Source organism: Gadus macrocephalus, chromosome 18, assembly GCF_031168955.1.
Source record: "Gadus macrocephalus chromosome 18, ASM3116895v1".
NCBI classification, from domain to species: domain Eukaryota; kingdom Metazoa; phylum Chordata; class Actinopteri; order Gadiformes; family Gadidae; genus Gadus; species Gadus macrocephalus.
Genome location: NC_082399.1, coordinates 8,067,553 through 8,091,552, shown reverse-complemented (window position 1 = coordinate 8,091,552; position 24,000 = coordinate 8,067,553). Strand labels below are relative to the sequence as shown.

The window sequence follows — 24,000 nt, the reverse complement described above, 5'->3', positions numbered from 1 at the left end:
TTTGTTTAAACACTGGAGATTTGCTAAAGACCGGGTAATTAGTCAACTCAGACACGATTTCCACATTGTACGTGAGGTGCACTTGGCTGGCCGTATATAGGGGGAGCTGAGACCCATTTAGCTCGTGACACACAGACGTTGTGTTTAGAGATGTCAAGTTTAGGGGCAGACACTTTGCTAGGGGAGTTATGTCAAAGTATATCTAATCTGAATTTGTCGTTTCTTTCAAAAATATTGATACAGTATTTTCTCTCTCGTATCATGGTTTTGACTATGATATTGTGCTTTCTCTTTCGACACCAGTTTAACAGAATCGGAAAGACAGTGCTGCAGCCCCTTTACGTAAAAGATTTCAGACACTTTTATTTTTGTACAAGTGAGACCAGTATAATGAAAGTGATAATACCAATGAACAAGAATGACAAGTTTTCTTTGACTGTATTTACAGAAGGGGTGTCTTCACACAACACTCACCGAAAAAATAATAATCTAATAACGAACAATTTGTAAATAACATTAAATAATATCCACCTACCTTTAGGGTGACAGCTCAATATGCATATGAGGACCATCTTTGCACTGCATAGAATTTATACATATACTTTCATCATGAAGAATGGGTGTTTTTACCAATAATAATAATAATAATACTGCTCTCATGACGATTATAGGGAGGCTGTAAATAAACAATAACGAGAAATAAGTCTTTGGCAAATGCAATAAATACATTCAGTTGCAGCAATTGTCTGAGGGATCTTTTAAACAGTCCATCCCTTGATTTTTACGAGACAAATTTCACCTTCACAACACCTTGGCTTAAAAACACACAGAGTCGTGTGTGCTTGCAGGAAAACAGGTTTAAGGCATTAACGGAAAAATGGTCCTGCTGTTCGCTGAATTATTTGCTTCATTGTTGACTAAGAGTGTTATCAGAGTGAATTTGGTTAATGTATTTATAGCCTTGTTTGCATAATTGCTGTCAAATGTAGCAACAGCAATGTTGATTTGAAAATTGTTTTTTGAAAGACTCAAATCCAATGCTGTAGTTAAATGCCAAAGACTTAATCAACTTAAAAAGGAGGGTTCATAAGGTCCAACGTACTGTAAATAGCAATAGTGCATGTAAAGGCAGTGACATAACAAACAAAATAAATCCAGCGGGCCTGTCAAACAGTAGTAAACCATTACTAAAGCCTTTAATTACAAATGCATATCAGAGTGAAGAACAACAACCATTTGAAACCACAAGTGCCTTTTTCACTTCCCAAAAATGTTTTTCGATTCGCTTTTGCCTTCGCACATCATACTCAATCAAACCCCGTCCTCATCGCTGTAGGCATCATCCTGCCTCAGCAATGAGGCAAACCTCCAAAATAGTGCAAAATTAACACAAAGATGTTGCCTGGATGATCCGTTTAATTTTTTTGATCCTGATAAAGAAATCGAAAATGCTATCGTCAAGCAGTCTGCTATAGTAAGACAACACAAGTCATTACCAATTATAAAAATGAAATAAAAAATTATTTTAAGAATATATTTACTAGTTTATTGAAACCTTGCAAACAGAGGGCCATAATAATATAGGTTCATGGCTCCCTCCATTTCTTTTTTTAAATCAATGCTTCATCATATTTTTTTTTGTACTTTTATTTTTACATCTTGATTGTGTTTCACAGAGAACATATCCTAATCTTCTCACAGCATCCGTTGAAGCGCAATATTCATGCTGAATGTCGGGGTTGGTTTGGTTAATTAGTAACTGCAAGTTCAAGATGGATCAACGTAAAAATCCTAGAAAAACACAACAGCCACCACCCCGGTTGGCATCACCAATGTCCTATGCTCGCCTCTCTCTCGCTGCACGGCCCTGTGAGTGGAAGACCGACGGGGAGACGGAAGCTGATAGACTGCAAGCTCACGGGGGGCAGACCTCTTGATACGTTCCACGGAGAACGTACAGCGTCTCGTGGATGTTCCGTGACGGAGAAACAAAAAAATAAATAAAACTTGTGCTGGAACCTTCCAAAAGCTGTCTCAGCGTGTTGATGGCTCTTTGTAAATGAGCTCTCCTCATTTTGAATTACTGGAGTCACTGGATTTTGTACTTCATGACAATGTCAGTCATCAACGTCTCTGGGAATATCGAGCGTCTTGTGGACTGGGATGAGTTGTGGAGGGGGTTGATGTTGAACGTTGGAAAATTGTGGAGTGAGAAGTTTCCAGTTTGAAGTCCCAGCGAAAACAAAAAGATTAGTTCCTCATTGTGTGAGCGGGGGCTACACTCGCCCAGTGTCCAGCCGACCGTGCCGCTCACACCGGGGCAATACGGAGGCCGAGCCCATGGTCCTGAAGATTGATTTGGTTTCCATGGTAACTAGTGACGGTCATAGGCAGTGGCAGCAGTGGGAGGGGCGGAGCCTCTCGATGCGGCACTATAATAATAAGGGGAACCTGGAAGTTAACAGAAGAACGAGCCATTTGAACAACAATAATATTGACTGCCATTTCTTTGTTACACAACGACAGAGTCGACCTCCTTCAGCCAACAGTTCAAAAAATATAATTATTATGTTAAAATTATTTACAGTATTATTTTAGTATTATTGTTAGGATTGCTATTATTGTTATAATAAAAATGATTACACTTTTGGAACAGTATCCTTATATCATTAATGCTTTAATAATAATATAAATAATAATTATTATTATCAAAACATAATCAACATTAGGATACTGTTCAAAAAATGATGCCAATGTAAACCTCTACTCACTTAGTAGTGCTGGGTTGCTGAATCGCCATGCCTCGTTGTAACTTGTGTACTGTGGATGAGAGTAGGGGTTTCCCGAAAACTCGCTCCCTGAAAAACAAAAAAACAAATCAATTAGCATTTCAATACGTCAAAACCATTACCTTCTCACATGCTGCCGTTTCTCATCATTCAAACAGGATGCAATTTGAGAGGGAAATGATAGCCATCTATATGTGGGGCCAGTCAACCAAGTAATTTATTTCTTTTTCATTTCACTTAAGTTATGCGACACTGAACAATGCGGGATGTGACGGTAAAGGCAGCTTTCCCATTTGTGGATATCTGCCCATTCTTCATACTCAAGTCTGTTCCGTACTATTCTAATAAATACCTAGTGGTAATAAATGACTGCATGCCTAAAATTTTGAAATGGCGCCATAAATCTTGCAGCCCCTTCTTGGACAGCTTTTAACATCTTCTGTCGTAGCACCTTCACTGTTAGAGCTCTAACGTTTGGCGAAAAGAGGAAATTCATTGCAGTGCGAGTGGCTAAGGGCATGTCCGTGTGCATTGCTGTTGGTTCACTGTGTTTCCTCCTTTTATGAGACCATAAAAGGCTTGATTTAAAAGAGCGGGTGAGAAATGCCTTTAATTTACTGCTGTTATGGCCTGTCTCTAAATCTCAGAGAAGTTGCAGAGAGGTGGATGAATGGATCGTCTAAACACCCAAACACCACGGTGTTGGATTAAGGCTCTTCACTGTTTGGGGAAACAGTGTCAGATAAGACAGTTAAATAACCACATCACTCCAGAAAAGTGAGAGTGATGAACATAAAAAAACAATATAACGACCGAAAAAACGGGTTGAAACCACCTGGAGGAGCAATCTGGTGGCTCTTCGTTCAAAAGTAACAAGGAGACCCCCCCCACCCCTCTTCACTCCCCCCTCCACCCCCGTTTGATGCCTTGCGTGTGATTAGCCGATGATTTGCTTACACAGCTGTACACCTGATCTGCTTCCCTTCTCCGCATGGGTTAATCACCTCAAAGCTAAAAACCCGCCATTCAGTAGCACAGCTGTGCCGCCGCTGTTGAGCCTATGTGATGGTGATGCCGCCGGTGAACAAGGGAAACCCAGTAGCACCAAACGGGTGTTTCCCCCCCGCCCCCCTGCCCCCACTGGTGAAACCCGATCCGGGACCTGCCTCTGAGGGACGGTCATTTCAATATTCACCGGGATCCCGTGCTGCCGACACAACGACACCCCTCTTCCTGCTGCTGCTGCTTTTTGACCCTTAACTGTTTGCTGTGAACCTGAACTGCAGGTTAAGTAGTGTGGGATGGGCTGGGGGGGAGGGGGGGATAGGAAGCACGGGGGCAGGGGAATGGAGGAGAGAGGGAGGGAGGGAGGGAGGGAGGGAGGGGGGGGGGGGGGGGGGGGGAGAGAGAGACCGGGGACCACGGTTTTATTGACGGCCCCGAATGAGAACGGACAACGCAAGGCAGATAATGAGCCGAATCAGGGAATGAGGGAGGGAAGGGAATGAGGGAGGTGGAGGGGAGGGGGGAGAGGAGGGAGGGGGGGGGGGATTGAGGAGGGACAGGACCGGTGGTGGTGAGAGCCACTGTCCTCTTCCCCGGCATCGGATCATTTATTCAGCCTGTCTAATCCAATCACACACACAGAGAGGGAGGCGATGGAGGAATGTGTGCGTCTGTTAGCCCCACAGGTCAATATTCATTGCATTTCCTGGTGGCAATTTGGGGGCGGCGTTTTTTCTACACGTTTCCCCGTGTGCGCTTCTCATCGGTTTCATTTGTTTGCACAGAGGACAGTTCCATCTGTTAAACGTGGCCTAATGCGATATGAGCCAATGAACAGTGCTCAGGCTTACCAGGAACCATTCCAGCGAGGGTGGAGGTTGGATAGCTGCCCTGGCCTGTAGGTGGGACGTGGGGGGGGTACCCGGGTAAGGTGGTGTTGGCCATGTCCCGACCTGCGCGGAGAGAGGAAAACAAAAACACATGATTCATATTTCCATCGGGGGCGCTAGATCAAAATGACACACACCTCCTTAATCGTTAGACATGACAGCTGGGTCACCGGTGTCACCGCGTTTGACGACACAACGTGACACAGTGCTGTCCACGAACAGCAAATAATCCAGGGTTAGACTTCCGGGCAGAGCCTTTTTCCTATACGTTTCCGTCAGACACGGGACAGAGCGCCACCACCAACAGTCCTGACTGTCCAACACACACTTTTCTCTCTGCGCCTCCACAAACGCCACAAACAAGACTGCTCCATCTACGCCTTTCAAACATCGATCGAGATCGCCACCCGATTCGGCCACTGTGTGGAGAACAAACAAAGCAATCCGCTCGTCCACCTATATACGCCACGAGAGACCCACCACACTATAGATTTCTATTTGATCCCATCTAAATATAGCAGCCTCCCCTTGCTACACGCCATAAGCATCCTCTTCCTCCTCCTCCTCCTCCTCTTCTATCCATTAGCTGGGTCTGAGCCGGGCCAGTAACGACCAGGCGTGGCGCTGGCCTCCCTCCACAGAGCCCCCCTCGGCTCAAAGGCGTACGTTCCCTCCACATTCAACTCCTTTAATTGACGCTGACGTCTGATTTTCCCTCTCTCTCTCTCTCTCTCTCTCTTTTCTAGTGAGAGAGAGGGTCTAGTGGACGTTAGAGGGGGTGGGGGATACGTTGCGGGCCCTGTGTGGCAGAAAGAGGCCCCGGCGACATTGTCAGAGAGAGCTAGCGAGGGCCGTCTCAGAGGGCAACCCCCCCCCCCCCCCCTGCTCTCGACGGCTCTCTAATGAGGAGGCCTTGTGACTAGCCTGTGTCCGCCGAGCTACATAATACAGTATCTGTGTTCTCGAGGAATCAGGCGAGAGTCCGCTCTCACTGCCAACGCTGCTGCTGGGTTTTCGCAGCTACACGTTTGGGTTCAACAATTGGTTGGCCAGAGTTGGTCAGTTGTAGTCAGCAGCAGGTGGAACACGTATCTAGGTTACTTGGGACCTTTAGCACCTGGGTTATTTGTATTTACATATGACAGTGATGTCTGGACACATGTAAAAGGGGGATATCGGGCAAACTCAAAGTCCTACAACAGAGTGTTCATGTCTAAAAAAGTCCCATCATTGGTTCTAGGAACGTATAATACAAATGTGCTTAGAAATGAAACGACTTATTCTAAGAATCACAGACTTAAATCAATCGCATTGTTAGTGGTCCTGCGTGTCGGCCCGTCGACCACTCGCGTGTTAGTAGGGTGAGCGGGGGAGGGGGTGAGTGGGGTTAGTGATGGAGGGATGGACGGTGGGATCAGTGAGGTACCTGCTAGTATAGCTTGGTGAGCATACTGGGTGTTGCGGGGGGCTCGGGGGCCCGGGAATGAATGGGCCGGGGCCTCCAGTGAGAGGGCGGCAGGGTGGCTGTGCTGGTGGTCGGCGAGGCCCAGGCAAGCCAGGGAGGACGGGTAGGAGGAGGAGGAGGAGGAGGTGGAGGTGGAGGTGGTGTAGGAGGAGAAGGAGGAGGAGGAGGAGATGGGGGTGAAGGGAGCCATGGAAGCCTCGTATGGCTCCTGTGTAATACACGATGAGGAGGGTGTCGGAGGGATGAAGGCCTCTGCCAGAGTGAAGGAGAAACACACACACACACACACACACACACACACACACACACACACACACACACACACACACACACACACACACACACACACACACACACACACACACACACACACACACATACACGCAGCATGAGGAACACTGGGCACACTTAGGTATGGGTTTGCTGTGTGTGCCTTGCAGACGCGTGCGCTAACACACAGACATACACACACACACACACACACACACACACACACACACACACACACACACACACACACACACACACATGTACTTGTGCACACACGCACTCATGTACACACAGGCACACAGACTCACACAGACAAACACACATGGATTTACTGTATTATTGGATGAAAAACGACTTACTAAATAGCCATCGTTTGTATTCATCTCAAAATAAGATGACATATGGAATTATAAATGGGACATTTAATAACCCAGCCATTGCTCTCTAGCGCAAGATTTATGTCAAGGGATCAGGACGATGCTGTGTCATTAAAAGTGTTTAGACTGAAAGTTTTAAGATAATTAAGAGCTTTAGAGAGGCGAGCAAAGAAGGACCTTCCGGATTTTAATAAGAATTAGTCAGACACAAGCCAGTGCACTATGGGGTGGAAATAGCAGGTGTGTGTGTGTGTGTGTGTGTGTGTGTGTGTGTGTGTGTTTGCATGTGTTTGTGTGTGCATACATGGGTACATCTAATTGTTTATTCTTTTCTGTATTAGTCGACAGCATTCACGTCGACAATTGTTATTCCTCAACGGTAAAGGAGTTACAGTGTAATTGGCATCCTGAAGTGTGACACTAAATCTTTTTAATCCCCTCAAAGTAAAAAGCCAGCGGCGAGCAAAACTTTCCATACCAATACACATTTAAAACTAAACTCATCTAGACATGATAGTCAGCCTTGCATTGAAACTTTGAACAAGTGTTATGGTGGAAATATGTCAAAAACAGTCACAGTTCTTCAACATCATTCTCACTTTCACTTAGTTTTGGTGACCTAAGGGCATAATAGGTATTTTTTTAAAGCGAAAACTAAACTGTAGCACTGTTTGACCCATGGATATTACAAGACATTTCTTCTATTCTAAATCACTGCGAAACATAAGCACCGTTATGTATGTGAGCACACACAACGCCTCTAAGTACTTCAGAGTTATTCCACTGAACGGGAGGGCCCCCGATTTTTTTTTTGTAAATATATTCCAGAATGCTGTTGGCCCAGATTGCGTAAACTCCTGTTAATGTCCCCCCCCCCCCCTTTAAAGCCTCTTTCACCGAGGAACCAGTGGAGAAAACCCTCTGTACAGCAATGATAGCCTCATTATTTGCTTCCAAGCAATGTTGTTTTATAACAGAGCCGCCGCGCTAGTTTCTCATTAAAAGATGGGCTACTTCAAACCGACTGTTCCTATTGATGGTCCCCTTAGATGGAGTGCCAGCAAATCAAGCTATTTATTTTCCACTCCTCTTTTTCCCTTCCCTGCATTGGCCGTTACAAAGGACTGTTGATTTCTTGTCTTAATTCGATAAGTGTCTCTTAACCGGCTCTATTGAGCCATGGGTACAATATCGCCTGATTGAATTGAGGTATTGAATTCTATAGGAAACATTGAGTTAGATTATTCATCTGAAACTCTTTGTGCAGTGGGAAGTCATAGAAACAGTTGGGTAAAGACATGTTTAGAATGCTAACTAAGTAGGCATGAAGACCCTAAAGCGATCATTGCCATGTGGATCCTATTTAAAGTGGCAATTAATGAAGAAGCATGGTTGAGATGCACAGTACAGCACACCATGTGTTTTATCTTAACCAATTCCAACATGACAGGAACATGGACCACATGATATATACGGTTGCTTGTAATTACATCAGTTTGGTTTTCCCTCCAAAAAAATAAAACCACCAACTGAAAAACTGAACAAAAATATCCGGGTGACCTTCTTTTTTATTTGGCACAGAGCCAAAGTCATTTGCGAACGACTCTTTTGCTTGCAAGAGTATTAAATTTACCATGACGGGGACACCTTCATGTTTGCTACAACAACAAACGACGAAAAAAATTCTCCGACCTCAAATTTCTAGGCTATGCGCGGAACCGAGCGATTTATCACTCGCCCGAAATCTCGGCACCCCTAATTAATTACAACTAAAGTAAAGAATGTTTGGAGAGCCAAATTGCTTTAATTCCCCAAACAACGACTGAAAGTCATTCATTATCAAATGTGTGCTCAAAGGTTAGTTTGCTTCTTTTTTTTTTTTGGGGCAAGGCGAAATTAAGCATTAATTTCGGAGCCCCGACCCCCAAGCCAAGTTCCCCCAGCGGGGTTCGAGACAAGTGGTTTTGTCATTAGGCCACACATCACTGAAGGCAGGCTCGCTGTCTGATCCTTGCTCGCTGTTCACCGGACAAGGGTGGGTCTGTCTTGTTCACACAGAGATCGCTCACTCTCTACCTACTACTACTACTGCTGCTGCTACGACGCTTAATTGACTGTAGGGTTTTCCAAACACCTGTGTATGACGGCTCACTTCCCCTGAGGAGGGACGCACATGGACCGAAGTGAAGTGACCAGAAGCACCTTCTTAAGGACCTTGTATAAAGGAAGAGATAGGAAAAGGAAAAGTGTCATTGACGCAGGGAGTTTGAAGTCCTTGGAGAGTCTGGTTAATAGGCCCAGCGGGGAATACGTCACGAAGTGGTACATTACAGTCAGTCCATGGATATGTGTAAAACTTCTACTGAATCCTCAGAGGACCTGACCCCCACAGTGCTCAGCGATGGGCGAGAGACAGAAACGCCAACAGGACTTAGGGTGGGCTTGAGTCGTTTCTGGAAATACAGAAACCAAAGCGATACGGGAGCCTGGAGATTCGACCCCGGTATCGAAGCCATCTCTGCATTTTATTGCTCAAAATACACATGAAGTTCTTCTTGAACTATTCATAAATTCCACCCGAAGACTCACACCGTATGAATTTTAAGCAGTTTCAACGAAACAAGAATAAGAAGCACCCCTCCCCCCCACCACGAATGGAAATCTATTGCTCGAAGGGAATTCATCAAAGAAATTACTTCCCATATCAACAATAGAAATTACCTCACAATATGCAATTGTCCTGTGCCCATATTCACGGAAACCCTTTGGTGTTTTTATGGGGTAATAGGGACTATTTAGTAGGTAATACTGCATTAATGTGCAGGAGAGGGAGAGAGAGAGAGACAGAGCGAGAGAGAGAGAAAAGAGAGAAAATGCTTTAATGGAAGTGGCTTCTTGCCTCTGAATTTCGATGATGTGCACAATGCCTTTTAAATCCCTTTCTTATTGGAGCCCGGCCTGCCGGTACTTCTCAAGCCCTAATAGGATAAGCAGAGGACACAAAAGATGTCTATCTCTCAAGCCTCACAGTTCCCTGTGAATCCTGATCTCTGGCAATGAGCACTTCATGAATCATTCATTTCTAATAGATTATGCAAATTCCAGGACATAAAATCAACAAGATCAATAACTGCAAGCATTTTAATTGGTGTTAGAAAGCATTTTTTTAAGGATGAACATAATCTGCAGTACCCCCCCCCCCCCCCCCCTCGTAAAGACACAATTAATTTGAAATTGGATCCGAGCCTAAATGCTGTAGATAATTTACTAGCTTTTTTTTTGGAAGGGGGCTTAAAATTCCTCTGCAAGGCTTATCGCAGATAAGTCAACTGTAATGCTCAGCCATTAGAGAGAGACCACACACCTGAATTTCACCATTTATCCATGGAACCACTGAGGGGAAAACCAAGGGGACCCAACACTAAGCAAATACTAATTACCAACAGGAAGTCAGAGCTGTGCTTGTTCTCCCAGTATGACCTCTGGAACACTGCGTGCCTCTGTTTCAAGTAGACTGTACCAGCATAAAACCAGGGTGAGATAGGAAGTGAGCTCTGTCCCTTTTTCCCTCCAATCAGCGCTGGGGAAGTTTTGCCAAACCTTTTTTACAACTATGCTATCTCGTCATGATGTATATTATTTTCAATGGGAGAAATTATCAGTTTGAGTTTTAAATCAATAATAATGCTGTCCTTAACGAAGGGACGTGTAGCCAATGATGGCCTCCCATGTGGATATGGACGAACCTGCAAACGTGTGCGTTCATAGCATTAAACCTGCTTTCATAGGACCATCAGGGCGCAAAAGGACAAGCACACACACACACACACGCAGACGCGTAGGCACGCAAACGCGCGCCCGCACACACGCACACCTTTCTCACAAGGCCCCCCTTAAGGGGAAATCGACCTCCCACATATTAATGAGTAAGGAGCCTGTTCTGTGTTCGCATAAGACTGGCTCCGGCTATCATGGGCGAGCCATGGGGTGGTGTGTGTGTGTGTGTGTGTGTGTGTGTGTGTGTGTGTGTGTGTGTGTGTGTGTGTGTGTGTGTGTGTGTGTGTGTGTGTGTGTGTGTGGGGGGGGGGGTTGGTGTAGGGGAGGGGGTTGCTGCAATTTTCAATCACTCTGTCCTCCCCCACATACAAAACTCCTTGCCTTTAATGGCGGCTGCATAATTGTATGAATTTTAATAACAGCTCTGTGTATTAAACCCCCCCCCCCCCCCCCCCAAGACAGTCATCATAAACTTTCGGTAAACTTAACCCCTTCTTTTTTTCCGCTTATAACACAGGAACCGTGGAACAGTATTTAAATTAGCAAGGCGGCCATTTACTGTAACCGAAAGAGAGATGCCGCAAGGAAAGACAAGAAAGAGGGAGAAGAGAGAGCAGTGGGGATAAAGAGAGAGCAGTGGGGATAAAGAGAGAGCAGTGGGGATAAAGAGAGAGCAGTGCAATGAGAAGTAAATGAATGAACTTGCGTCTGGGCGTGACACCTGCCGATGCCTAAACGTTTTCCTGCCTCGACACAGGTTTTCTCTTTCAAACACAAACACAGGCAGCAGGTCTGACAAGACCTTCAGCGAACAGATCACAAAGGCCACGCAAGAGTGGAGCAGCACGGAAAAAAGCGAGAAACAAATAACGCAGTTACTCTTGTCGCCTGACAAGACCTTCCCCTGTTCCACCGAGAGAGTTCCTGCGAGCTGATGTCAAAGGTCCTTGTCCTGCCCTGACTGACCAACACCACCAACACCACAACCCCTCCCTGCTGCACATAACATATAACACTACATAAATACATACATACTTACGCACACACACGCACACATAGAAATGCATAGATAAATACCCGCACGCACACGCTCACACTCTCTCTCACACGCAAACACACACACACACACACACACACACACACACACACACACACACACACACACACACACACACACACACACACACACACACACACACACACACACACACACACGCATGCATAGAAACCTACACCCACGCACGCACACACCCATACATAGAAACATACAGCCAAGCGCACACCCACACCCACACGTACACACACACACACACACACACACACACACAGACATATATGGCCCACACAAACACACTTCCCTCAACTGCCCTGCTTGATCAGCAAGAAAACCATATGATGCCTTACTTCGGATGTCTAAAATCACTTTCTCTTTCCATCAGAACGACGTTCCACCTATTAAGCTCGCCCGTGATCAAAAAAGTCTTCACACTTACTTTTTTTTGTTTGGATTTTGCCGGTTGGCTTTTATTTTTTTTTCAATTTGTGCAATTGTGGACGCCAGGTCAAAAGAATTTAACAGCATGAATTTATTATTGTTGTTGTTTTTTTCCATTTTTCATGCGTTACATACTTTGTTGTTGTTGTTGTTGTCGCTCTAAGAAACAAACAGAGGGTGAAAGCTGGCCCCAGTGTGCTTGGCGGGGGCCCTAATCTCTACCACCAGCATGTTGATCTTACCTACAGGGTAGTTTTGCGACACGCTGGGGCCCAGGTCTGGGTTGGCGCTGGAGGATAAACTGGGCTTGACTTCGTCCATGCCGCCGGTATTCAGGGCAGGCAGCGAGTACTCATTAGCCTGGGAAAAAAGAGGACGTGGTCGTCATTACACAACCAAACAATACCTAGATGGAAATCCTCTCCACCCCCCTCCCCAGGAAACACGGCCCCCGTTGGCCTACGTGGGTATACGTCTGTGTGACTGTATTGTGTGTGGTATGCATGTGCGTTTGTGTGTGTCTTTGTTGGTTTTGTTTGTTTGCCATGTACCTTGTGGGTGCGTGTGTGTGGGCCTTTGTGCATGTGTATGCCTGTGTGTGTATGTGTGTGTCCCTGCATGTGTGTGTGTTTGTGTAGGGGACTTGCATGCGAGGGTTTGTGTTTGTATGTGTGTGTGCATTTGTACGGTGTATTTGTGCACGTGTGTGTGCGTGTGTGCATATGACTGTGTATGTATGCGTGAGTGCATGAGTGCGTGTGTTTGTGCGCACGAGTATGCATATCTGTGTGTATGTATGTGCGCACGTATGAGTGTGTGTTTGCGTCTGTATGTGTGTGTGTGTGTGTGTGTGCGTTAAGCTCTGGGAGACAGTTCAAGCATATCATGAATGTGTTTTGGTATTGTCTGGGAGGAAGTGGGACTTTGAGATGAGGGAGAGGGGGCTGCGGCGTCAGCTGGCTCTTTGTGCTTGGCTGCAGCCCCTTACCCCTGATCAGCCAAGGGAGGAAGCACTTGTGCTTTGTTACAGACACCATGTGGCCCTGTTTCAGCAACACCATGCACTATTTAAGCTTTTAATTTGCAGCCCCTATCCTCAAAACAAATTTCCGTTGCTTTTTGCTACACATTGGTGTGAATGGGTGAATTGCATCACCCCTCAACGAATAATTGTTGCTGCGCCTCAATCGAGTGAGGTTAAACCCTTCCTTTAGTTTTTATTTGTCTGTTTTCTGGCTATCTCAACTCGGAGATAGTTTTTTTACGTGACCTTTCAACGCGCGACTTCTGTTACTTCGGTTGAAGCTGAAGTCAGAGCAGATGTCACCAGGTTTCACGGTGTAATTAGATGCCACTTCCGGAGGTTCAGTGTCCGGACCAAGTGTTTGTCCAAAGGCCCCACTTTGTGTGTGTGTGTGTGTGTTAGTGTGTGTGTGTGTGTGTGTGTGTGGGTGTATCTGCTGCTCGCCTGCGACCCCAAGCCTTGTCTGCCTCTATCACAGATAAACTCTAATTGTCTGCTACAACTGTTAGCCGGCACATTGTCGGATGTTTTCCTCTATTCTCCGGGGACCTGGTTCGCACAACGGACGTTTTATTATGCAGATAAAGGGCAGCAGCAGGGGGGGGGGGGGGGGAAGATAGATTTGAAAAGGATGACCACATGGCTAGCAGAAGTGTGGGAGGAGTGACTGCATTGTTTTGTTTTTTTGCTACTCCAGAATGTCTTTTTAATGCCCTGCTACCGAGCCCAGACACTGGCTAATAGGGACACATTTTTCTCGAAAGGGGGGTTGGACTTGAAGTGAAAAAAAAGGGAAAGGAAAGAACCCTGATTAATATCGTCTCAAATTAAAGCTGATTTTTCTAGACTGTTCTAGGGCGCCATTTTTTCTCGTCCCTTCCTTCGACTTGGCTGCTATTTTTATTCATTCCTCCCCTCCCCCCCCCCCATTGCCTATAATACGCTCCCTGATGCTCTTTGTGATTGCAAGTCATTTCCAATTCGCCTTAGTATTGATCTTCCAGTAGAAATCAGTTTTGTAATTAGCTGCAAATTAGGCCCTCTTCTGGAGGTGAGGGCTGTCCCACTGATTTATCACCTGCGTAATTTGCCCCGATTGGAGAGAAATTAAAATGAACTCAATTAGGCGATTGTCTTTGCTTTATGGGTCTGACTTGTAGGTCCATGGTGGAAATGAATGAAGTCTCTTGTTGTTTAAGAGTATGATGAAAGTAAATAAGGGTTATCCATTGTAATAATCCCAGTGCTTTTAACAGAAAGTGATATATATATATATATATATATATATATATATACATCACAGTATATGCATATATTTATATATACATAAATAAATAATATACATGTATCAATATATATATATATTTATATGTATATATGTTTTTATGAATGTATACGTATAGACATATTAAGTATATGTGTATATTCTTATATGTTACATGGTTTATGGCTTTTTGTGGGGTAGCGGATTTACACCGAATGCATATTAATTATTTTCATTATTTTAAATGATGATGGATTGTAGCAGTGATTCATTGCCTTGTAACACGTGAGAAATGAAAGCTTTAAAGAAATATGTATGAGGTATATATATTTATATATAAATATATATAGTTATAGTTGTGTATAGTTATGTATATATATTTATATATAAATATATATTCTGTGCAGATTCCCAATAGCAAGACAACAAGAAAACAAAATGCAGTCAGTGACTCGAACAAAATAATGAAGAATCTGGGTTATCGATTAATTTCCCGTAGCCTTATTGTTATTCTCTATTATAGGCAATCCAAGGCCTGCGTTTTTCATCACAAAATCAATACCATGTGGGAGTTTTCCAGCAGATCCCTCCAGCATTTTACATGCTGCTTTCATAATCCAACAGGAATTACTGCTTGGCTGTCTCTGGACTTTAGCTGTCAATTTTACACCTCCAAAATAAAAGAAATCAAATCTGAACATGCATAATCAAAGAAATGAAGGCAAGCAAGCAAAACACACAAGCAAAAAAATAAACAGCAAAACCAAACTCCCCAGCAGAACAGAAAAAACCAAGGTGGGTGCGACGCGGTGGCGGTACTGACCTGTTCGGGTTTGATATGTTCCGGCGTGGAGAAGACATCCGGGTACGACGGCCGCTCAAACACCCGGTCCAACGCTTCCAGCTGCTGCTGCGTGAAGGCATCGGCCCTGAGGTGTTTCCGTAAACTCTCCACACTACCCTGAGAATCACTGTTTGGGCCTGAACCATCTGAACCATCTACAAGGAGAGAGAGCAACAATCGAGATGCTGACCCTGCAAGCTGGGCACTTGTTGCACTTTTGTTGTTGTTTGTTGTTTCTTTGGTCTGCAAGATTTGTGTCATTATTGATGTCACCCCCTTTTCATGGTCTGTTTACTTTAGGATCTGTGTGTGTGTGTGTCTGTGTGTGTGTGGTGTCAGCGTGAGTGTATTAATTCATGTGTTTGTCAGTGTGGTTGTAAGTGTGCGCGTGTGCATGTGTCTGTGTGTGTCAGTGTTTATGTGTCTGTGTGTGGCAGCATGTGTACATGCATGTATGTGTATGTCTGACACACTCTGTATGTCAGAGTGTGTGTCAGGTTATGTGTGTGTTTGTGTGTGTGCAGGCTCCTTGAAGAGACAGTTCTTCCACCATGTCTTAAAGGCTATGCTGAGCCACTGCCTACAGTGCCGCTCGCAATTGTTTTTATGTTTTAACTGTCTTGCCAGAGAGCCGGCTACCCCCTACAGTATCAACACCATCCTATCCACAAGACCCCCTCGGTAATTGATGGATTAGCATTGCTTTGAAACGCATGCATGGTGTGGTGGCCGATCACGGGTGGACAAACGAAAGCTGCAGACTGCTGTGACTACACCACATATGTATTTCTACATCCACCTAAAATTATTAAAATGCACCTTTTTGTAAAGCCTCTTTTAAATCCTGTATCGCTGCTTCTAGTTCTCGCTGAGCACAGACACATCTCGTAAACACTCAGGTTTACAAACAACCACAGAGGACCGGGCAACCCAATAACCCTGTCTGATTAATGAGAGAGAGGGAGAGACGCCCCAGTGCCCGGGCCAGCCACCAGCGTGTGCAGCAGTGACCCCCTCCCCTCACCTCGGTGACTCCACCTAAACCACACCAGAACACCAGCCCCACCCTTCCCTTCAACCTCCACCCCTCCGCCCCCTCCCCCCCCCCCCCCCCCCTAGTCCTGGCTGTCGTCCTGCCTTCGCTCTCCCCACCTCCCCCTCCAGCCCCCCCAACCCCCCATGACACTTGGGCTCCAGTACAAATCTGTCATTCTAAATTTGCGGCAGATTATGTTCTGTGCAGGGCTGGGAGCGTGGGTGATGTATGATATGCAAGGGCCTCTTATTGATTGCCTGATCTGGGCGCCAGTGAGAGCGAGCTGGAATGAACTTGAAATGAAAATCATGCCTCAACTCATTGTGCGTATAATGCTCCACTTAATCCCATGTTTGTTTTGTTTTTCTTTCGTATTTATTTATTTATTTTTCATTCCCCTTCGCGCCGCGGAATTCAATTGATCAATCGTGTCTCTGTTATAGTTATGGCCGCCGGTCTATCGTCTAACCACTTGACCTTATTCATCTTCTTTTCTTTTTCACTGCCTGGGGAGCCATCGTGTGAAACCTGATTCTTATAAGGATCTCTGAGTTTCACTCTGTTATGAAGGCCACTCTGGGTGGAGTGGAGTGTGCGTGTGTGTGTGTGTGTGTGTGTGTGTGTGTGTGTGTGTGTGTGTGTGTGTGTGTGTGAACATGTTAAGTGTCGGCATGTATGTGTTCTTGTGTTCTTGGGATCGTGATGATACACTAGGGGAGCGTCAAGGGGTCGGCTATGACGACGCGGTCGTATCTATTTTACAGCCGTGCTATCGCTAAAAGACTAAAACCGCTGTATCGAGCTGGACCAAAGGGACGACAACGTAATCGGAAAGCAAACGACGACTTTGCGATCCTTTCCCTGGTGGAAGGCCTCGACGGACGCCCGCAGTCCACCACGTTGTCGGTTTATCAAGCTCAATTTGTTGTTGTTGTTGCGGGTGTTGTCAGCGGTGGTGTTTTACCAAACGCAAACACACTCATCAATTCCTTTCCATCAGCCCCGGCCTGAGTGGGGAGCATAATCGATGCCGCCACATTTGTCATTTACACACTGTGTAATACACATCCCACACACACATACAAACGTACACACAGACACACGCACACACACATCCCAGGCCAACCTACACTACTCATCCTACACACCCTGATTAAGGAGACTGCTCCCAGCTGTTCCGTTTGTTCACTGGAAGGTCTATATATCTATGTTTTAATCCCCTATTATTATTATTATTATCATATATTGCGCTCATGAAATTCGCGCCACTGTCCATATTGCGCTGATGAAGGACCCGTGACATTTAGAACCTTACTGTCGACATTTAATCGCGCTCGGTGGACTGACATGAATCTATTTTATGCATCCCTAATGTGCTTTAGCATATTCAATTACACCGCGAGTACAAAAGGAAAAGGCGCGCGCACAGCTAATCTGCCGCTCTACTTACTATGTAAGTGTCGCTATTCTGACCGCTCAAATCCCTCTTGATCTCTCCCTTTAATTCCTCCCCTTTAATTGCCCCATCGTGCAACAGTAGTAAGTTATCTCTGACCTTCCGGGAGCGGACCCGGTGTTTGTGTTGTTTTGAGCAGTTTATCGGGGGAGGGGGAGGGGGAGGGGGTAGGCTCCGCTCAGGTTATTGATCATCGCGGCTGACTGGAGCGTATTGGTCTTGACGTGGGACTGTATTAACACCTGGTTAATGAGGGAGCCGGCTTTGGCGCATCAAGAAAACCGGCCGTCTCTCTGTGGGTTTGGCACCCGGGGGTCACGACCCCTAGCAGGGGGTGGGGGGGGGACAGGGGGACGATCAAAGGTTTGATTACCAAAGATCACCCCAATCGGCGGAGATCTGAAGACAGAACGAGAGATGGTCGCTGATGTGGAAGGGGAAATATCGGATCGGAAGTCTGGGAGATGCATCGGAACGCACTCCTTGAATACCGATGATCACATACGAACACCCTGTGATTGTTTACACAGAATTACATTGGGCAAATTAAATCCTCTGATTTATCTGAGGCGCAGGGGGCTGGGCTGACACCTGAGGGTCGTTAAAAGGATCCTCTCACTTGAATGGGCTTATCCCGGCCTTTCAATAACATGTCAACATACATTCACTCCTTTCCCTCGGATATACCCTCATGCCTTTTCGTCGAAACACAAACTCTGCACCGTGCTACAGTTAGTCCGTTCCATATGTGTGTTGCCAAATTAAATCAGGGAACACTCATTTGTTTATCGACTGAGAAGGACTCAGATGGGTTTCTTCGCCCCAATCAGGATCTACGTAAAGCAAACCCAAGTCCTGCTGGTTCAATGTTACAAGCTGCTGTAAACTCTCGACTCCTCCGACACAAGAATAAGTTCCCGGGGAAAGAGATCTGTAATTACAGGCAAAGTGCTTGCGTGTGGGGGGGTGGTGGGAATTGCGATCAGTACGTAATAAATGGCGCAATCGCACAACAAACTGTAGGCCGTTAATTTCCTGTGCTGTGTTTTTCCGGGGCTTCTCGAGAAGTCTTTATTAATCTAATTTAGCGCCGCGACGGGTCGCGTCGCCACGTCTGACATCAGGTTGGGAAGGGGAACTCCCTGTTTTCCCTCTCCCTCCTGCCCCGACAGATGCCGGGACACGGGGGTAAGGGGGCTCATCTCAGTGCTCGCTGTTCCCTGCTCACACAGACACGCTCGGAGAGGGAGGTATAATTAATTCAACAGCTACTGGAGCAGAGCACCGCATCCATCCTGTCACTGCTACTGGCTTGAATTTCTTTTACTTGTTTGTGGTTTTTGCAGGAATATGTGATGATCGCCGTATCGAGGCAGCACCCTCTCGCTCATGAATCAAAAAGAGGTGAAGGCCGACTGGATACTTTTGAAACTCTTTTTTTAAGAATCCCCTAAAATCGATCCAGCCACACACTAAGAGGTGGTGGGGGGGGGGGGGGGGGGGGGGGGGGGATGTTCACACCAAAAAGATGTGGGATACAACTTTGAAAGACGGAGCATGCTAACATAACCTAATATCAAGGACCAGTAATAACAAGGACGAGGGGCCTAGGCCGGACCCTAGTGAGCAGCGACTGGTGGTGGATGGAGGGCTGGCCGACAGCAGGATGGATGGTCAGGTCAGAGCTGGGCTGGGTGGTGGTGAAGGCGCGGTGGGCTGGAGCGGGTTGGAGCGGGGTAGAGTGGGGTGGGGTGGAGTGTGTGTGTGTGTGTGTGGGTGTGTGTGGGTGGGTGGGAGGGTGGGTGGGGGGTATATGGGGGTGGGGGGGGTGGGGGGCTGTACTTGGATGTTCATCTGTGAGGTAATAGCTTTTCCCCGCAGAATTGCAAATTCTCATACATATGTCACTTCACGGGACAGCCATGGTCACAGAAGCAAGAGAGAGAGAGAGAGAGAGAGAGAGAGAGAGAGAGAGAGAGAGACACACACACACACACACACACACACACACACACACACACACACACACACACACACACTCTACAGGGGTCCCAACGCCCCACCAACTCCTCCATCAGCGACGGTCGCTGCCAAGTGTACCATGCTACTTTTAATTTGCGACAACACGTGCAACAGCAGATTAATTGGTCCTATGACACCTGTGTCCCCGAAGCGGCTCTGGAGGAGACCTGGGTGTACACAGCGAGTGTCACACCACATCATCTGCACACCCCCTCCTGTAATGCTGGGGACTTTTTTCCTTTAAGGGCAACGCAGACTTGGGGAAACTTAGGATGGCTGTCACCTCCCCCCTCCCCCCCTCCCCCCACACTGGGCAGAATGCCACGGCACGGCCCTAAAACAAATACTCTGGGGCTGGTTATGTGCTCCCGCACACCCCATACCACCACCGCCCCCACCCACACTCTCCTCAACCCTCCTCTCCATTCTATTTTCCCCGACTCCATTTTTGCTCCTGTTTTCAGCCGCTGATAATGACTGCCTGTGCCATAATCATCATGGGGCTTACCGAGTTAAATAGGGCTCAGGCATTCAATCGCTACCGTGTATTTGTGTGTTTTTGCGCTTATGCGTGTATGTGCATGTGTGTGTGTGCGTGCATGTGTGTGTGTGCGGTGGGGATAAATTGAATGCAAGCATTAACTGGAATATACACTGCCTTACACTGCGATGCCTTACACTGCCTACTGGGCCAGGCAGAAAACAATACAGGGTTATGATTGGCAAACATGCTGCAGTCTGCGTAGAGCAAACCTCAGAGGGATTTGAGTATTCAAAAGGATGAGGCGTGCAATGGACGGATGTAAATAATGATCCTCGCTAAGAACTAATGATAGACAATAGGCGAACTGATGGTAGCGGATGATCTCGATTGATAAAATAGAAGAGTAGTGTAGGGTTGAAGGAACGCATGCGTATGTGCAGAGGGGATATTCTGAGACATCCCTGCACATCATTCAGTGCGGACAGAGAGACATTCTGTCCGGGGTTGGGTTAGGTGCGCTTTAAAACAGTAGACAGCAAGACGACAATGCTATCTGGAGGGTACCGTAGTATGTAATATACTATTCTTACAAACTGTGGCCCCGGGCAAGACATTGTTTTTGAAGCACTGTTTTGATGATACATGAGTATGTGTGTGTGTATGCGTGTGGGTGTGGGTGTTTGTGTGTGTGCGTGGGAGTGTGTGTGTGTGTGTGTGTGCGTGGGAGTGTGTGTGTGTGTGTGTGTGTGTGTGTGTGTGTGTGTGTGTGTGTGTGTGTGTGTGTGTGTGTGTGTGTGTGTGGGGGGGTGTGTGTGGGGGTGTGTGTGCATGTGTGTGTTTGTGTGTTTGTGTGTAGAGGCATGGGGTTTATGTTTGGGAAAGATAGAGTGTCCCTGACACTGTGTTTCTAGGTGGGCTCCGACTGGCTACAGAGGCAGTGAGAGTATATAAGAACCACACACCGCCGCCCCCAACCCGGTCCCTACCCTCCTACACTGCAATGACGCATACACACACCGCTGCAACGCATACACGCACAATGCCCTCGCACACACATTTGTGTACATGCATGTATGTTTGAGCACACGCCCACACACACACACACACACATAAACATAAGCGCACGCACACTCACACACAATGCAACAAACAGACGTGTATGCAAATTTTTCCGCATGAAGACACTCACATGTATGTTTACACACACATGCGCACACACATGAACACAAACATCCCCCCTACACACACACACACACACACACACACACACACACACACACACACACGCACGCACGCACGCACGCACGCACGCACACGCACACAACCACACGCACTTCTTCCCTTCCATCGCAACACTGGCCGAGGTCCTAAATCACAGAAATGGCAGCACATCAGGGGGATGACTTGAGTCTGAACAGCCGTAGAAACATGGGGGCTGTCATCCTCACACTCACACACACACACACACACACACTCACACTCACACTCACGGCGCACACACCTCACTCCTCCCCGCCTGCCCTTTAATACCTCTTTGCCCTTCAGTAGCAATCTGCATAGAAATGTGTGCATTCTATCACTGGGTGACTAGACATTACACGCAGGCTAATACGCCACGTCCTCTGCAAAGACTGTAAATGAACTCTCGGAGACACCAGACGTTTGCAGCCCGTTGCCCTCACAATGGCATCTCTTATAGGAGGGGAGGAGGAGGAGGAGTAGGAGGAGGAGGAGGTGGTGGTGGTGGCGTGGGGGGTGGGGGATCGAAGCGGGTGAGAGAGGGAAGGAGGGACTTGATTATGTCATTTGCCATGTCCACGTCATGCTGTTTTTTTTATATCTTTGCCAGGAAATCTACCTCTGACAGGTCATTAGTCATCCCGCGCTCCTTCCCTTCCCGCCTCCTCTCCCCCCCCCCCCCCCCTCACCCCCCCCCCCCTCTCAACACATAAAACATCGATTCCACTCAATATCCTGCAAAAACCCCTACGCCTCGCTCAAATGCCAGAACAAAGAAAAACGCTATGTAAACCGCCGCGTGCTCTGATTAGCTTCCCCGGTCCGAAACACTGCAGAAATAAATCTACTGTCTCCTCCCGCCCCCCCCTTGTTTGATATACTGTTTATATACACACCCCCCTTTTGGGAGCCACATCAACCCCCCCCCCCCCCCCCCCCCCCACCCACTCACCCGTACGGCGGAATGCGTCTTTAATTCTCCGGGTAGCGACTGCATCTGCTTAGCTATTCTCATCAGGCTGCTTATGTGGTGACATTAAGCAAGCCCATTGCTTACAGAGCCAATAATCTATATCGCCTCAGGCACTACTCTCGCCACTAACCTACGACTCCGGCAGCAGCAGCAGCACTAGCAGCGTCAAGTGGAGACAGTTTTGTTGAAAAGCTCTTTCCCGGGGAGATGGTTGCCTCTGCCCTGACCTAGGTGGCTGGCTACATCATCTTGACATGTAATTATCTGAGGCCTCTTAATCACGCCCATAAAGATTAATCGCAGGAGACAACAGTGGAGGCTGTGTCTTCAAATCAAGCAGGCATCCTTGTCAGATTGACACACTTGCAACTTTGCACATTTTTATATAATGCTTTTGCTTGTTGGAGATGTGTGTTGGTAAGAGCCTATTTAAAGACACAGGCCTCCTTTACAGAACTGCTGTCACAATGATGCTAGCCTCTTCACAATATGTAATGCATTGTGCTTGTTGCCTTTGTAACATTAAGATGAAATGAAGTGAAAAAGAAAAATTTCCTTACAGAATTCTCTCTCACCTTCGTCTCTTTTCCTCTTCTCGCCGTTTGATCGTGGAATTCCCAGAATGCCGTTGATGGAGTACGAGCCGACCGGGTCGTTGGAGGCGGTAGTTACCGGTGGAGACACTGTGCTTGGTACTGAGGCAGATGAAACACACATGAAGCTATCGTTAGGGCTCAAGCTTATAGCTAAATGTGGTGCGCATACGGCTCCATCGCAGGCCACGTTGCAGAGTACATTGCAGGGTGCGTTGCAGGCTACGTTGCAGGCTACATTGTTGGCTACTTTGCAGGCTACATTGTAGGCTACGTTGCAGGCTACGTTGCAGGTTACGTTGCAGGCTAAATTGTTGGCTACTTTGCAGGCTACATTGTAGGCTACGTTGCAGGCTACGTTGCAGGTTTCGTTGCAGGCTACATAGCAGGCTACGTTGCAGGTTACATCACAGGCTGCGTTGTAGGATACGCTGCAGGCTATAAGGTCGGCTACGATGCAGGCTACATTGTAGGCAACATTGCGTTGCATTGAAGAGCAAACGGCTTGCTCTATGCGGGTTGTTGTTAGAATGGCCTTTAAATGGAGTGAGGCGCTTTACCGATGGTGTGGCCCGGCGTTGAGAGCGATGTTCCATCAGGAGACGGATGGAAGGGCTGCTGGACTTTTGTTCTGATAATCCTGCAGGACAAGGACAACGGCAAACGTTGTTTTAGTCCTATGACAACCATACAAAAAGGTTGCAATTCCTTGCAATTCCTGTTTGCATTTCCTGGTTCCACGTTTGCAATTCCTTACCATTCCTTCAAGAAATATGTAAAATGTTCTGTCCGACCTTTAGCATAGATTGAAGTACATTTCCTCAAAGATGATGATTTCACATTCTACTCAATGGTCAGAGTGTTGTTTATTTTTATATAGGTTCAAGGTGAAGTATAGAGAAAAGTCTCCATTGCGCTTTTGGTCCGGGTGATCTTGCAAACAAAGCATGAAATCACATCAATTCACCTCAATGATTAGCTTCACTGCCTCTACCTG

The 24,000-nt window shown here is 46.7% G+C and overlaps 1 protein-coding gene across 3 annotated transcripts; it reads right to left on the bottom strand.

Moving 5' to 3' along the window:
* Window positions 1–337: 337 nt before the first annotated feature.
* On the bottom strand, window positions 338–23,757 carry LOC132446339 (paired box protein Pax-2-like). 3 transcript variants are annotated; one of them, XM_060036583.1, is made up of 8 exons: window positions 23,564–23,757; window positions 22,971–23,105; window positions 15,180–15,355; window positions 12,311–12,428; window positions 6,111–6,401; window positions 4,646–4,747; window positions 2,772–2,858; window positions 338–2,432 (listed from the first exon to the last, which is right to left on the bottom strand). In XM_060036583.1, the coding sequence occupies exons 1-8, from the start codon at window positions 23,691–23,693 to the stop codon at window positions 2,311–2,313; spliced, it is 1,161 nt and encodes a 386-aa protein (XP_059892566.1). In that variant the 5' UTR covers window positions 23,694–23,757; the 3' UTR covers window positions 338–2,310. The 3 variants fall into 3 exon arrangements, with proteins under 3 accessions (XP_059892566.1, XP_059892567.1, XP_059892568.1); XM_060036584.1 differs by having other exon boundaries at window positions 22,986–23,105; window positions 23,564–23,752; XM_060036585.1 differs by having other exon boundaries at window positions 338–2,451; window positions 23,564–23,749.
* Window positions 23,758–24,000: the final 243 nt, after the last annotated feature.